A 15,884-nucleotide genomic window follows, 5' to 3' on the forward strand; every position below is an offset into this window, starting at 1 on the left:
CCAGCACCCACAATGCAGCTCACAACTGTTTGTAACTCCTGTTCCAGGGGATGCTCATACAAACATAAATGCAGGGGGCTGAAGAGATGGCTCAGCCAGCGGTTAAGAGCACTGACTGCTCTTCCAGAGGTCCTGAGTTCAATTCCCAGCAACCACATGGTGGCTCACAACCACCTGTAATGAGATCTGGTGCCCTCTTCTGGCCTGCAGTCATACATGCTGTGTACATAATAAATAAATAAATCTTAAAAAAAAAAACAAAACATAAATGCAGGCAAAACATCAATGTACATAAAATACAAATAAATAAATAAATTGACTTTGAAAAAAAGAATTACTCTAACTATTGGCAGTACATCCCTTGCATTTTCAGTTCTCAATCTTGTGTCAGTGAAGTGTGGGGAACGGCGCCTGCTGTACCCAGAACTACTACTGCACATGGTGCACATACCAGTGCACAACAAAGATAGACTGACCAAACAGGGGTCTGAAAAGAAAATAATCCAAAGACAGGTTTTTATTGCAAATATTTACTCAAAAACTACTATATACAACAGAATTTTAACAGGCGTTGAAAACATTTAACATTCATTGAAACAGTTTAAGAATTCAAAGCACATTTTAAGAAGTAAAAACGCAGCATTTAAAATAAAAATTTATTAGTACTGCAAAGCAAATTATTGTTTGTTATATTCATTTCTATATCTGAAAAATCAATTTAGTAGCTGACTTAGGGATAAATTAGGCTAATTTCCACAACCATTTTTAAAAAATCTGCTTTAGGGTCCAATTTGAATTTTCTACTTTTATAATTAAGAAAAGTCCCTTAAACATGGTCGAGTACATGCAGAGGCATGTTTTCAGTTCAATGCTTTTCACCTACACTCTACCATACTTTGGTTTAGCTTCCAGACCATTTTTATGGGTCTACTGCTAAAAATCATTGAAACAATGTTAAAAGCATAGTAGCTACAAGAGTTTCAATAACGGATTTCTACTTCATACAACTAGCCCATGGGGGCAGGGTGGGGTTCTGCACAGCTTATACACTGACTAAAAGCACAAATATAAACTTACATTTTCATCATTTCACTTTCACTGAAAGTTTTAAGATAGGTGAGCTGACAGCCTGACCGGCTAACACTTGTATGGAGGTGCACAGATTCTAAAATTCTGTTTGCATGCTTCTGACAGACTGGAATGTTATAGTAAATCCAAAGTTAAGTTCATATTCATCCAAATTCTCAACAGGTCAATTTAGCACTCTAGGCATGCTTCATTACCAGGATCATATTAAAAAATAAAGCCTTCATTAACAGTAACAATTAATTGGCAGTTTAAAGGTATTTTCAAAAAAAAATGCATGGTTTCAAATCTCTTCCTTTAAGTTTATTAAAGGGAATATACAAGTGATAAGGATTTTAAGTTCAGGATAATGAAAGTCTGATTAACATAGCTAATGTTCTTATAATAATTTCATACTGGTGTACAAGATTCCTTTAAAAAGTGCTAAGAGACCTTTGGATGGAAACTCAGTTTTCACTAAAGTTCTGTTGTGGTTTTTAAAAACTTGGAAATCACATTAACCATGCTATTAGTGGCAAACTGACTAAGTAAGATTGAACATACAGGTGAAGTGTATGCAGGACCTCCCTCAGACCTCACTGCTGACCTCTACGACGGCACTACTGAGCTCACCGGACAGCACTGCTCTAAGTGCTCTCTCTGTGGGGAACTAAACTTGGAATGACTACATCACTTCAGAGTCTTTCTTCCCCGTCTCCAGGTCTACTGCTGTCTCTGCTCCACGTCCTCCAGGACTCATCAGTCCACCTGTCAGAGCAGACACGGCGTCACTGGCACTGGCTGAAGAATCATCACCCTTGTGAAGAATCTCTGTGGCCTCATGTTCAAGTAGCTCTGACGGTGTCAAGGGTTCCAAGCGAACACTGTCTTGCTCACTAGCATCAGAACTCACAGGTTCAGGTTTGTCTCTTTGCCTCAGAAACTCGTCAATGCTGATGTCCCCTGACGTTAACTGCGAATCCTGACCAGTCTCTGAAGAAAGCTCATCAGCAGGGGAGTCATGCTCTTTACTCTGATCACATGAATCTGTACTTTCTGAATGCTGATGCACCTTCAGCTCCAGTTCCTGACAGGTGTGCTGTGTCTGTTCTTCCTTTCCCATATTATCTGCTCCAACATCTGAATCGTGACTGAAGATGTTCTTTGACCTGCTTTCATTTTCTGTATCTGAAACGGTTACGTTTCCTTCACAGTTTGCTGCTGCTGGAGTTTCACATACACTTGCATCACACCCAACGTCTTCTTCTGATGAAGGAGCTTTATCTTGCTTACTGAAAAACAAAGCCATTTATTATCCATTCATAAAACAATGTAATTCAAAACACAGCCATACTCGAAGAAGTAAAACAAGTTAAAGAGACTTGCCTGCCCCAAAAGATACAACCCTGAGCCCTGGCTAGTCTCTTATATCTTGGGGGAGAGCTGTTTGCTAGCAAAACTGTAAGAAATGCTGAAGGCACAAACCAAAAGGAACTTGGAACCTGAGTGTCATAGCTGTGGCTGTTGTTGTCTGCTCAAAGCTCTGCCTGTGTCTAGGTCAAATTTAAATGTCCCTAATAGTAAGTAAAAGTACCTAACATAATGAATCTACAGAAAAGTTAATTTCTTTTGTTTTATACATTCTATGCTTTCCTATATAAAATCAAATGTCTTTCCTATATAAAAATCAAATCAGCACTCACAAACATTTCCCTGATTTTTGATAACCTCATATACTTGAAAACATGCAAAGCACACATATATGCATGAGTACATGTCTATCTACATACATTTCTAGGAATGTTTTCTCTGACCTTGGTGTGTAAATTGGAATAATTCAATGACTCCTAAAGTGGTACATATAGCTTTGTGATAAGGAAGATTGTTGTGGAATATTATTTGAAGATGTCTTACATTTGTTTATGCTGTGGAACATTTGTTTAATGATGCAAAGATGTATTGCATTCTTTTATGTTGCATTTGTTTAACTCTGTGAAGCTGTGTTACTTTGCCTGTCTAAAACACCTAATGGTCTAATAAAGAGCTGAATGGCCAATAGTCAGGCAGGAGAAAGGATAGGTGGGGCTGGCAGGCAGAGAGAATAAAATAGAGAAGAAATCTGGGAAAAAAGATTGAGAAGATAAAGAAGAGAGGAGGATATCAGGAGACAGCTACTCAGCTACATAGCAAGCCACAGAGTAAGAAATAAAGAAAAGTATACAGAAATAGAGAAAGATAAAAGCCCAGAGGCAAAAGGTAGATGTGATCATTTAAGTTAAGAAAAGCTGGCAAGAAACAAGCCAAGCTAAGGCCAGGCATTCATAAGTCAGAATAAGCCTCTGCATGTGACTTACCTGGGAGCTGGGTGGTGGGCCCCAGAGAGTAAAGAGTAAAAACAACCAACTACAGATGATTGCTCTAACAACAATAAATCAGCACATATTCCTGTCTGTAGTAATATTCTGTCTATAGTTTACTCTTTCTCCATGTGTGAGGCTCTCACATGCCATCTACTATGAAACCACTGAGCATACAGTCAATTTCGTTGCAGTTTACTTTGTTTTACTGATCTGCATTCAGACTGATCTTGGGGCAATTCTGTTAGTTTCCAAACCATGCCCCACTGAGATTTTCAACTGAACATTGATTAAATAAAAAAATTCCTTTGAAAAATGTCTACCATGAAAGCTAGCTTAGTAAGCTATCTGCTTGTCTCCATGAATGTCTTATTTGTGTTGTTACTGTGAAGGATTTTTTTGTCCATACATCATGCAATTACATGTTATTAGTTTCTCAGAAAGATTTTGATTTTTACACCCAACCATCTTAATTAAAACCCAATTACCCACTCTGAGCTCATTTTCTTATGTTTACTAGTCATAGATAAAAATCTACCCCTTTTTTCCTTTCATATTTGTAAAATTAATTTTTTGCTCAGCTCACATTGGACAGACTAGAATTCATAGAAAATCTGAGTAATGTACAGATGATGCATTTATTTCCTGACTGCTCAGAACTCTAGGACAAAGGTGTAAGGAGGCTAAATTATCTTACTAGTGAAAGCTCACACAACATCGTGATGAGGACTTTACTCAGTATTTATTTTTGGTTTTTAGAGACAGGGTTTCTCTGTGTAACTTTTCGCCTTTCCTGGAACTCACTTGGTAGCCCAGGCTGGCCTTGAACTCACAGAGATCCCCCTGCCTCTGCCTCCCGAGTGCTGGGAATATTTATTTTTGGGAGGGAGGAAGATTATTCTCAACAGATTAACAAATAACCCACTATAAAATATAAAGACAGAAATGAGAAACTTACATAATTTAACTGTCTAAACCTCATAATCTGTAGTATCCTATGACTATTTTCACTTAACAGAGGCCATTATTTAACAGACATACTATTTAAATGTTAACACTTTACTTATAATAAATAGTTGAAGAACTTAAAATTTATAAAATATCACTGACATATTTTAAAGATTTTAAAATCATGAATCTTGTTAAGTTTGAAATTTCAATTAAAAGTCATCACCAAAGCAGTATCATATACAAAAATTAAAATAACTCTTCCAGTTGCAGTGAAATTAATTTAGGCCAAGTATTCATTTATTTCAGTAAACTGGATCAAGAGACTCATTTATCTCTTATTCTTACCCTTCAGAATGTGATGCTCCTGTTTCTCCTTCAGCTGTATTATGTCTTGTTTCCTGAAACAATAACACTTTTACATTCATGGCTAAACTTAAATATTATTATAATAATACTAAACATCCTGGATAGGAGGAAATTATGTGTACAAGCTAGTACCCTAAAGGAATAGGAAATGACCTTTCTGATCTTAAGTGTACACTAGAGTACTTCTTGTAATATATAATAGGCATTTTTTTTTTCAAATCCATAACAATTTCAGTGTACCAAAAAAGTTTTGAATCAAAGTCAAGAAGCCAAACCTAACTTTACTAAGAGCTACTTCTCAGCTAAATGTGGTGACTCACATCTTTAATCCCAGCACTCAGGAGGCAGAAGCAGGTGGATCTCTGTGAGTTTGAGGCCAGCCTGGTCTACAGAGTGAGTTCCAGGACACTAAAGACTACATAGTGAGATGCTGCCTATTTCCCTCACCAAGTTTTCCAAATGTGGAACATAGTTAATTGAGCAGAAAAATAGTTGAAACCTGAATATAAACAAGAAGATGCCCCTAGCATCTTACATAACATTCTGATACTTAGAAAAAAAACCTTTGAAATTTTTACTTCAAATTTAAGAATTATGATAAAAATATGATAATCTTCTACTGTCAAGCCAAAGTTGAAGAAATATTTTGCTTATTTCAAATGCTGAGGAAGGAATACTAAAAAACCTCCGTATACTAAAAGCCGCACAGCATTCTCTAACAACCACCACTTCCCAAGTACATATGCTGTGTGGAGTGTACTAAGAACTTTAAATTTAGTTTATTTAGCCCACAGGTGAGAGATCACAAATGATATCTGTACAAATGAGAACTAACTGCAGAAAGCACCAAGTCCAAGCGATACAGCAAATGACGGGAGTAAGTCTGGATCTTGGTCTTGTAAACCCACAGTAGACTGTGACAAGAGTAATGGCCTAACTAGTCATACACAGTTAAGTACTTATTCTCCCCCAATTCTGCAAAAATTGGAGCAAAGAAATAACAGATCTTCACTCATAAAAAACAGAATACCAAACATGCATTTCAACCAAGTTTTAGAAGATGGACAGTGGTTGAAGTAGTAGAAAAGACTTAGGATGGTATCGGTGACAAGGAGGTGTCTGCAGCAGGACAGTGCAGGAAGCGAGTCCCTTTGGATGGAGCACCTAAGACACATTCTCTTTTAGAGAAATCTGGTCTAATGCTGAGCTTGTAAAAGGGAAAACGGAAGCACAAGAACTGCTGGGAGTCCTGCTGCTCTTTCTCCAGCGCACACAAAAGGTAGTGATTTCTTCTCTTACCACAGAGACCAACCGTCAGCTCTCTGAACTACCTAGTCAAGAGTAGTGAGTACCAGGAACAGCCAGGGCCAGCATGAGGGACGGAGAAAACAAACAAAAAGAAAGATCTGGATTTCTCCTTGTAGAAAATAATCAGTCCCAAAGAAACATTTCTCATAAAGACTGTGGGAAAAATCTCTTCTTCAGAGACTCCCTCAGCTCAGCACAGCACAGCACGCCTCACTTTACTACAATCAAGTCTGCACAATATCCATGCACAGTGTGAAGGTTGTGTGCACACAAATCCAGGAGGCAAACTCGCATTCAAATTTGTATCAGCGGGTCTGAAAGTGTGATTCACACACCCTCAGGGAATCCACGTCACTTTTCAGGAAGTAAGTGAAGTCACAACTCTTAGTATAATACAAGAGCAGTGGGGACTAAACGTGCTGGCGCTACAACACAAATCAAGACGAACACCCAAACTGTCCCAGAAGTCACTGCATTCTCCATTACCACACACACAAGCAGATCTTACTATTATTGCGGAGGATGGACCATGGCTATGTGCACTGTCAAGTGGAGGGTGGTACTCTACTGAACTACACCCCAGAGCCTTAGGGGTCAATCTCTAAACTCACGTCTTGTTCATGTTCTGTGCATATGTTTAAAGTACCAGGGTCTAAGACTGAGTTGTGAACTGAACACAGACGTTTCCCTCCATAGAATATCACTTTTGTTATAAATGAAAGCCAAACTATGCATATTTTGATATTCAGTAGATATTTTCATAGTAAAGTGCTATGGGATGTTCTGGATGTCCTGTGGGAGCCCGTTCTCGGGTTCCTCGTGGCTTTACCCAGCAGGTCCGCATAGAGGATGATTAGGACCACGCGCCTGAGTGCAGGTGTCTGAGATGGTCTGCACTTGGCTGTGCTGGGGGATGGTCTGTATGTCAAGTTGCTCTGATTGGTCAATATATAAAACCTGATTGGCCGTGGCTAGGCAGGAAGTATAGGCGGGACTAACAGAGAGGAGGAATAAAAGAACAGAAAGGCAGAAGGAGTCACTGCCAGCCGCTACCCTGATAAGCAGCATGAAAAGATGCCAGTAAGCCACAAGCCGAGTGGCAGGGTATAGATTTGTGGAAATGGATTAATTTAAGATATAAGAACAGTTAGCAAGAAGCCTGCCACGGCCATACAGTTTGTAAGCAAAATAAGTCTCTGTGTTTACTTGGTTGGGTCTGAGCGGCTGTGGGACTGGTGGGAGACAAAGATTTGTCCTGACTGTGGGCAAGGCAGGAAAACTCTAGTTACAGTAAAGTGAGTTTGTCATACAAAGGGAAAAAATCATGTATTTACTGCTAGCAATTAAAAAAAAAAAAAAAAAAAAAAAAAAACAAGCAAAAACCTCCTACTTGTGGCAAACACCTCTGCAGGACAGCTAAACTTAGTGTCAGTGTCAAGAAATGAGACTGACATTATATAGTGTAACACATCAACATTTTGAAGGTCTAACTCGGTGAACCAACAATCAGCAGTACAAAATTTACACACAAATTCAAAATATAATATGGGATATCTGGGTTACAAATGGCAGAGTTCTTAGAACAACCTACACCTGACTCCATAAATGACAAGTGGATTTTATTCTAAAGAGATGAAGAGGCAAGCATTAGGAATTAAGAAGGACAGATAGCTGTAGTGCTGGAGACACGCAAGACCACATAAGGGACAGGAGCAAACATGCTCCAGCAATAGTACATCCCTCAGGGAAGGAAGCAGAAGCTGTATCCACAAAGCCAGGCAGGTAGGCAGGCAGGCATTTTGTTAAAGACAGGATGGCCTAGCCACAGAGGAGAAGTCCACAATCCTCACAGGCCTTAAGTCAAGGATGGTAATTAGTAGGATAATGACTCCTACTGTGTGGCGGACCAGCAGTATATGGAGAAGTCCATTGACTACACCCCATATTGTATCACAATAGAGCCATCTTGAGAGGGAACCTACTTTTTGGGCCCAAGCTATTCTGAAGAACTAAAACAAGGGACAATCACAAGTCAGGGTAAGGAGACACTGCCACAGAGAAGAGGATAAAAGATGGACATGAGAAGCAGTTTAGGCATCAGGGAGCTCATGTTAGGAAGGGACAAAGGTCAGTGATCCGCCCCCCATACAACAAATTCAGGAACCTGCAATTACTGGGGAGGTGACAGTCCTCCACCTGCGGTGGGCAGATTGCTCAGACTCTAGAGATGCCCCATTGCTATGTGAGGTCTGATCTAGCAAGAACGAGAAACTTAAGGCCTTCCCATCCCCGGGGTGGCACCTCTGCAGACTCTGAGACTGTTGGGTTCCCTCAGATCTCTTCAGCACAGATCAGTTTGATTGTTTCCTCTACTCTTTGATGCCCTTGAGAGAATTCCATGACTTGGAATTCCTCATCCACGAGCACACATGCTGGAAAATTTCTGAAGCAAATAAGAACCTTCCTAGCCTTCAGTCCACAAAGCTAAGATAGACGTAGCCAGCAGTGTTTCTGAGTACACAAAGAAAGGAAGCTTCCAAGGAGAATGAAGGCCTGGGCAACACTGGGCTCAGGACAGAATACAGAAAGAGAAGGGACTCCAGATCCACACCACAGCTACAGTCTCCAGTGTTGGAGGACCCAGGAAGAAGGCTCTAAAAGTCTTCATCCTTTAAAACACTTGTCTTCTTTTATTGCATTCTACTGTTCTTTTTTCATTCTTCTTTTACAGTCACCCAATTATATTTACATCTTTGTGTTATTTTTTGCTGTGTAATCAGATTCTCTTTATTTTGTGTTCTTTTTGCTTTTTCTTTACATTCTTTCATCTTTTTTCTTTTTACTTAAGCCTACTGCTTCTTTTATTTATCCTTTTACCTGTCCATTTTTTATTTATCCCTTTACTTGCCTGATTCTTTTATTTAATTTGTTTATTCTTATTAACCAACTATAATTTCTAAGTTCAAGGCCTACTCAATACTATTTCTAATATTTTACTTTATTTCATTGTTTATTTGTGTGTATGTGCATGCATGTGTGTACTATGATGCATGTGTTGAAGTCTGAGGACAATTTGCAGGTCTGACCCATGGACTAAACTCAGGTCATTTGGGCTTGGTGGCAAGAGCCTTTACTTCCTAAGCCACCTTGCTGGCCTGTGCCATTTTATTTTCTATTAGTTGCTGGTGGCATACTGGTTGGCTTTAATTGATTTAAATTATATTTCCATGCTTGGTTTTGTTTGCTTTTAAGGCAGTTTGTTTTGTTTTCTTGGAGTAATACTACATACTGAGCCCTCAAAGAGAAGATTGCCTACTTCTAAGTAAAACTAGGAAAGATATCCATCCATGCCAACGGACACACAAGCCACAACTCAAAAACACAAGTAATGTGAAAAAGAAGGCAACATTAGAAATGAAAAACATGATAAAATGAGAACTCATGCCACTTGCCACCCACCACCAGGCTAACAAAGGTGTTAGGTACTGCTATAAACAAGGAATAGAATATAAACAGACACTCCAGGAGGCTCAGTTTCCCAGAAGGCAAGAGCTGAGTATGTGAGCAAAAAAATTCTATAGCAATGTAACTCTTACCCTCAATGCCAGGACTTACTAATAATTGAATCTAGTATAGCCTTGCAGTAATCATAGCAATGAGGAAAACTCAAATTGAGATCAATCCTTGACTAGAAGGACCCAGGCCTGATATAAAACGGCCTAAAACAGAAAAAAAGATATGTAATACACAGACTGTTTTCTTCAGTCCTAAACATAATGTCTTTCAACCAACTATATAACTGAAAAACAAGGGGAGGGGGTGCACTATCAGGAAACAAAGAACTAGACACCACACAATCCAGATACAGGATTACCAGATGGACAAATTCTACTTGCGTGCGTGAGCACATTCCTGGAGGAGGGTATAGATGAGCAAATATGTGGAGGCAGGAATCAACATCAAGGGTTTTCCTCAGATGTTCTCTACTGTACTTTTTGAGACGGGGTCTTTCTTTGTGACCTGGGGCTCACTGAGGAGGCTCAAAGCAAGTCCCAGGGATCTTACTGTTCCTCCCTTCGTGGAGCTGAGATTAGAAGTGTGAGCCACTACAACTGGCTCTTTGTGTTGCTGTGGATTAGACTCTAATTCTCATGCAAGCCTGACAAACACTACCAGCTGAGCCAGCTTCCCAGTACTTCAGACAGAAAATTATATTCATTCAAGATTTCTTTTTAATTTTTTTAGTACATGAATATTTTACCTGCATGTATGTATATCGAACACATGCAAGCTTAGTATCTACAGAGGTCAGATAGTTGTAAGCTACAAGGTGGACACTGGGCAACAAACCCAGATCCTCTGCAAGAGCAGTAAATGCTTTTAAGCACTGAGCCATCTCTTCATTCACCACCACCCCCTTTAAAACTTTTAAAATATTTATGTGTATAGATATTTTGCCTGATTGTATGTCTGTGTACTACATGCATGCCTGGTACCCACGGAGGCCAGAAGAGAATATTGGATTCCCTAAAATTAGAGTCATAGATGATTGTAAGACACCATGTGGCTGCTGAAAACTGAACCTGGGTCCTCTCCAAGAGCAGCAAATACTTTTAACAAGAGCTGGGCCATCGCTCCAGCCCAGAAAAGTTTAAATTACTACAATGAATGGGTTAAATGCTTTAACTGAAAAGGGTACAGCATGCATGAGCAGACTGTGAATTTCAGTAGAGAATCAAAAATGATAATCAGAAAATACTCAAATTAAACACTAAAAGTTTTTGTAGCTAAAAGTGCATTGATGGGCTAGTTAGTATAATGGCACAATTGAAAACTCAGTTGCACGATTGTGGGTGGTCAGGACACAGAGAATACCCAAACTGGAAAACAAAATGAAAAGAAGAATAAGTTGGGTAGTGGAAAGCAGAACAAGGCTTTTAAGAGTAGGGACTAAAATCAAATGGCTTTAATAGATATAAAACTGGAAGCTAGTAGGTAAGGGACAGTCGAAAAAATACCAGTTAGCATAAATGCCAATAATAATTAAAGATACACATCAGCCCATAAATAAGCAAATGTATCAAACAGATTCTGGCACATCAAATTCTAACAGGTGACAAATGAAGATAAAATTTGAGGCAAACAAAAGAAAAATGACAAATTACATATAAAGAAATATTCAGACATCTTGTCAAGATGTGTGACATGAGATGTATGAGAGGAAGAAAGGTCTTCAGGTCAACGAGAGAAACAAAAAGGTTTACAAAGAAATGAAAAACATTAGAAATGGTAAAATAAAGAAAAACATAAACTGACTTTTAAGTTTTCAATAACTCTAAAAGATTAATCACGTAAAGCACAAAATTTCATTCTTTGTATTTACGGCGTATAGAAATGTAAAACATGACAATGGAGGGTCAATTTTACTATGAAGAGCAAAGAAGAAACATCACTGTACACCCAGATATTAAAAAAGACAAACAGAAACACCACAAGTAACACTGTATTCAACATTGTTCAGCATCTTAGGTAAAAATGTACCAATTCCTTGAAAACCACAACATAGAAAGTCACTCAAGAAGTCAATTTAAAAATCTCCTGTCCAAGGCGGATCTCTGTGAGTTCGAGGCCAGCCTGGTCTCCAAGTGAGTTCCAGGAAAGGCGCAAAGCTACACAGAGAAACCTTGTCTCGAAAAACAAAACAAAAAACAAAACAAAACAAAACAAAAAACAAAACAAAAAACTCCTGTCCAATAAAGAAACATATTTGTAGCAAAAACCTTTTAAGCCAAAGAACACTTTCTATGGTTTAAAAAAAAAATGCTGTTCAAACAAATCTTCAACATGACTTTCTTCATTCTACTCATAAAGAGGCAAAATCATTAAAGGATTAAAACAAACCACCATTAAAAAAGCAAAGGCTAGCTCAGAACTGCCTTTAGATGATCAGGAAGATCCAGACTGTCTTGTCTAGCAAGTGATGCTTACATGATGATTCTAGGCTTCTATCCATACTAAAAGCATAATATACACACAAGATATTTTTTTTCAATATATATTTATGCTTTAATTTAATATCATATATAGGTGCACAAGATACTTTTATTCTAAAAATGTGTTACATGCTATTGCCAATTTAAATGTCTCAAAATATTAAGTCAGCTGGAAATATTAATTTTTCATGGTGTCAAATGCCTAAGGTTTTCCTGATGTTGGGATTTCATACGAATTTATCACCTTCACTCAATAGTAAAACTAAGCAATAGACAAAATCAAAATATATGATCTCTTTGTCAAAACAGAAACACCTTAAAATTTACTTTAAATGAGACTTTTTAGTCTCAATTATTTTCATCCTAATAACAGTAATAATTGTTACTGATATTCATTTGCAGTTGAAATTTTTGAAAAATTGTGGCAACAATTCTTTCAAATAAAAAAAATTATGAAGTTATGAAATAAAACAAACTTTACCTTAGACACAGATTCTTGTCCCTTAGTGGGAGCTTCAGTTTTTAATCTTAAAAACAAAATAAGTATTGATTATTTTATATTATACTTACAATTAGAAAATATGAAATAGGTTTTTGGCATGCTTAATTAAAATGTAAATCTAAAGCAATGTACAGTCTATATTAGACCTGAATGACATTGTAAGTACTTAATGTAAAAATAAAGTCCTGAGAACCAGTAAGAGGCTGAATGGGTGTACAAAGTAGACGAATGGCGTGTACTTCAGGACAGGACCCTGGCTCAGGGGAGAATGCTCGCCAAGCCACATGTGAGGCCCTCTGGTGTGATCCCCAGAACTAGAAGAAAGGCATGTATTTCCTTCCTCTCCAGGAACAACAGAATTTAAGAAACGGTTTCTTTGCTAAGTATAGTTACAAAAGGAAAGAAAATAAAACATTAGTAAAACAATTTCTAAGAAATACTCTAAGAATGAAAAGCAAGCAAAAGACCTGTATGCATAATTTGCACTAGTGTTTATAGATCTTAGGGCATAAAAATAGAGATGATTTTGATCTATTACAAAACTCAATGTGACAAACCTACTGCAAAATATATTATAACAACTTATTCTGAAGGCAGTAAAAAAAAAAAAGAAAAAACAAAGAAAAAAAGAATTTTGAGGGTAATGCCTCATAAAAACCGCCATTCGAAACACAGTTTTAAAATTCTTGACTGCTAAAAATGTTAATTATAACATTCTAATTTTAACAAAGACATGTGACATCTCTATCATCTTTAAAAAATCAACTTATTGGAAGGCAGAGGCAGGCAGATCTTTGCGATCTACAGAGCGAGTTCCAGGACAACCAGTGCTACACAGAGAAACCATGCTTGAAAAAAACAAACCAAAAATCAACTTAATATAAAGTAAGTTTTTCTAAAGGACCTTTGTTTTAGAAACTCTGAGGACATTGAATTTGATTTTAAATTGCTGAGTAGGGTACCTACCTGACCTGAAATACATTATGAAGAGGAGTTAAGTGATTTTTAATTTTATAAAGACTAACTAGTTACACATAATGAATAATATACTTAACATAAAGCTATTATGACAGATTTCATGTGTAAAAATGACGATATCTAACAGAACCATCAACTACCCTAATGGCCTTTTCAATGGCTAGTCAATGACACATGGAGTTAGTATACACCCTCCTTTGTAAGGCTACAATTTAACAACCAGGTATATGCAGATGGGTACAGCTAAGTGCTAAATAATCTGCCTCACATATACAAATCTCTGCACTTAATCTATAGAGAGAAACCTATAATTGTTTCCCTAGACATTAGTAATGAAGTATTGAGATTACTTATCTATATTGTACTTAATATATAAAATTGTAACAAAATGGATAATGAACTTTTTTTAGAAAGTATATTATTTAGAAGTATACTATGACAATTTATAATTAGTTCAAAATTGAAAAAATAAAATTTGCACAAAAAACTAAGAACTTAAATTTCTATTCTTTTTTTGGGTTAAGATTATTTAATTGTTTTAAAATATTTAAATGTTAGCAACAACATGCATAAAGATATTATATAAACTATACAGTACAACTTCATTGTTTTAATGAAGTACATAGGAGAATTTAAAAAGCTTTAAGAATACTATGTATAAGTAAGAAAATAAAACAGTTGCCTGAAAAAGCAAAAAACAATATTTATAAAATTTTGAAATTAAATTTGTCTATTGCAACTGATTTCTATTTGTAAGCATTTAAACATCTTGAATTCAGTCTGAAAAACTGCAACAAACCACCTCAGAAAGTATTTAAAAGTACTAAGATTTTTTTTTTTTCCATTTTACTCTACTATTGAAAATGCTAGCAAATCCCACTGTTAACCACATTGACATGTCTCTAGCATTTCACTAGGACAAGTGAGTCCTCTCAATACCTCTGAAACACGAGGCTGGTGAAAGACTTTCACTATTCATTCACTAAGAGACTAAGAGGTCAGAATATAAGAAGTTATTGAAATAACTAGCACTAAGAGGCTTATTATCTCAATCCTGTTTTGTGCCTTTACCATACTAGTAGATTCTTTATAGGACAAAATTGTAATTATCAGTAGGATTCAGAAAACCAACTCTAAAATAAATTAGAAATGTACACTGTAAATTTCATCACTATAAACTTATCAATGAAAAGCACACTATGATTTTACAACAAAAGCATACTTTAAGATTCATAAACTTAAATATATACTAATACATTATTCACACTTATAGAAAAAGAATTGTACCTAAATTAAATATATTAAAGATACTTCCTGAAATAGCTGTAATTTGAGATGTAGTCATTTTCCTAAGCTCAAAGTTCGGAGCTAATGACCTGCTACTAGGCAGTTACATGGCTCAGCTGTGAATGTGTACTATGTTTTTATAGAATGTAGTATAGTATTTTAAACAAATATTAAGATTTCACTACAAGGAACAGAAGCGCTGATTTCAACATCAGTAACCAGATTTGCAAATAAGTAATTTTTAGTCTCCATGGAAACCCACTGAAATAGATCTGTGATACATTTCTACAGGTTAACCCCCTTTCTCTATTTTCTGCAGAGCATGTGCTCAACACAAGGCTACACATGAAGGGAATATTCTGGTTCAATTATAGTACTGTGCTCCTCTGAGATTTATTCGTACTATAAACGTGCCAGGAGGCAAGGGAGGGCCTAAAGGACAAGAACCCTCAGGTTAATTTTAGGTGGGCCACACTCTGTTTCTAAGAACATTTAAAAACCCACGACTTCTGTGCTAGTTTTATAAAATGTAAATGTCAATGTCAGGATTTTTTAAAAGAGGGCTGTGGAGATGGCCCAGTGGGGAAGATGTTTCTGCCCAAGTATGAGGGAACTGAACTCAGATTTCCAGCACTATGATAAGAGCAAAGAAACACACATCAGTAGTAAAGTGAAGCACGTCAGACAGTCAGGACTAAATAGGACAGCATCAGACTAGGGATGAACAGCAAAACAGCAAGAGCATCTTTCTGGCCATTTTCTCTAAGATGTGTCAACAAACTGATGTATGAACTAGATGCCTGAACTAGACATTTACCATATTGTGCATAAGCATGTGTGCTAAGTGTTCTGGTCCCAAGAAACAGTCTCTCCTCTTGAGAGGTCATTGTCAAGGAAATCTACTGAAACAAATACTTAGAAAACTGTGAAGTATTAGAAAAGAAACATCTGTGTCTAGACTGGCTTCGTAAAGGACCGAGACACTATGATCAGGAGACAGGAAAGGAGCAGCAAAGACCACAATGAAACTTGGCTCTTTAGGAGGAACAGAAGTTAGCAAAGCAGAAGACCAACCCA

At 37.1% G+C, this 15,884-nt stretch overlaps 1 protein-coding gene across 2 annotated transcripts in view; it reads right to left on the bottom strand.

The window, feature by feature from the left end:
• Nucleotides 1-486: 486 nt before the first annotated feature.
• Znf280d (zinc finger protein 280D) overlaps nucleotides 487-15,884 on the bottom strand; it is an 86,407-nt gene continuing 71,009 nt past the window's right edge. For both annotated transcript variants that reach the window (XM_037207353.1, XM_028865494.2), the window contains 3 exons: nucleotides 12,522-12,567; nucleotides 4,719-4,771; nucleotides 487-2,357 (listed from right to left, as the gene is read on the bottom strand). In XM_037207353.1, coding sequence (XP_037063248.1) covers nucleotides 1,751-2,357; nucleotides 4,719-4,771; nucleotides 12,522-12,567 — 706 coding nt within the window. In that variant the 3' untranslated portion in view covers nucleotides 487-1,750. The remainder of the gene's footprint in view (nucleotides 2,358-4,718; nucleotides 4,772-12,521; nucleotides 12,568-15,884) is intronic.

The sequence above is a fragment of the Peromyscus leucopus genome, chromosome 7 (genome assembly GCF_004664715.2).
Source record: "Peromyscus leucopus breed LL Stock chromosome 7, UCI_PerLeu_2.1, whole genome shotgun sequence".
NCBI lineage: Eukaryota > Metazoa > Chordata > Mammalia > Rodentia > Cricetidae > Peromyscus > Peromyscus leucopus.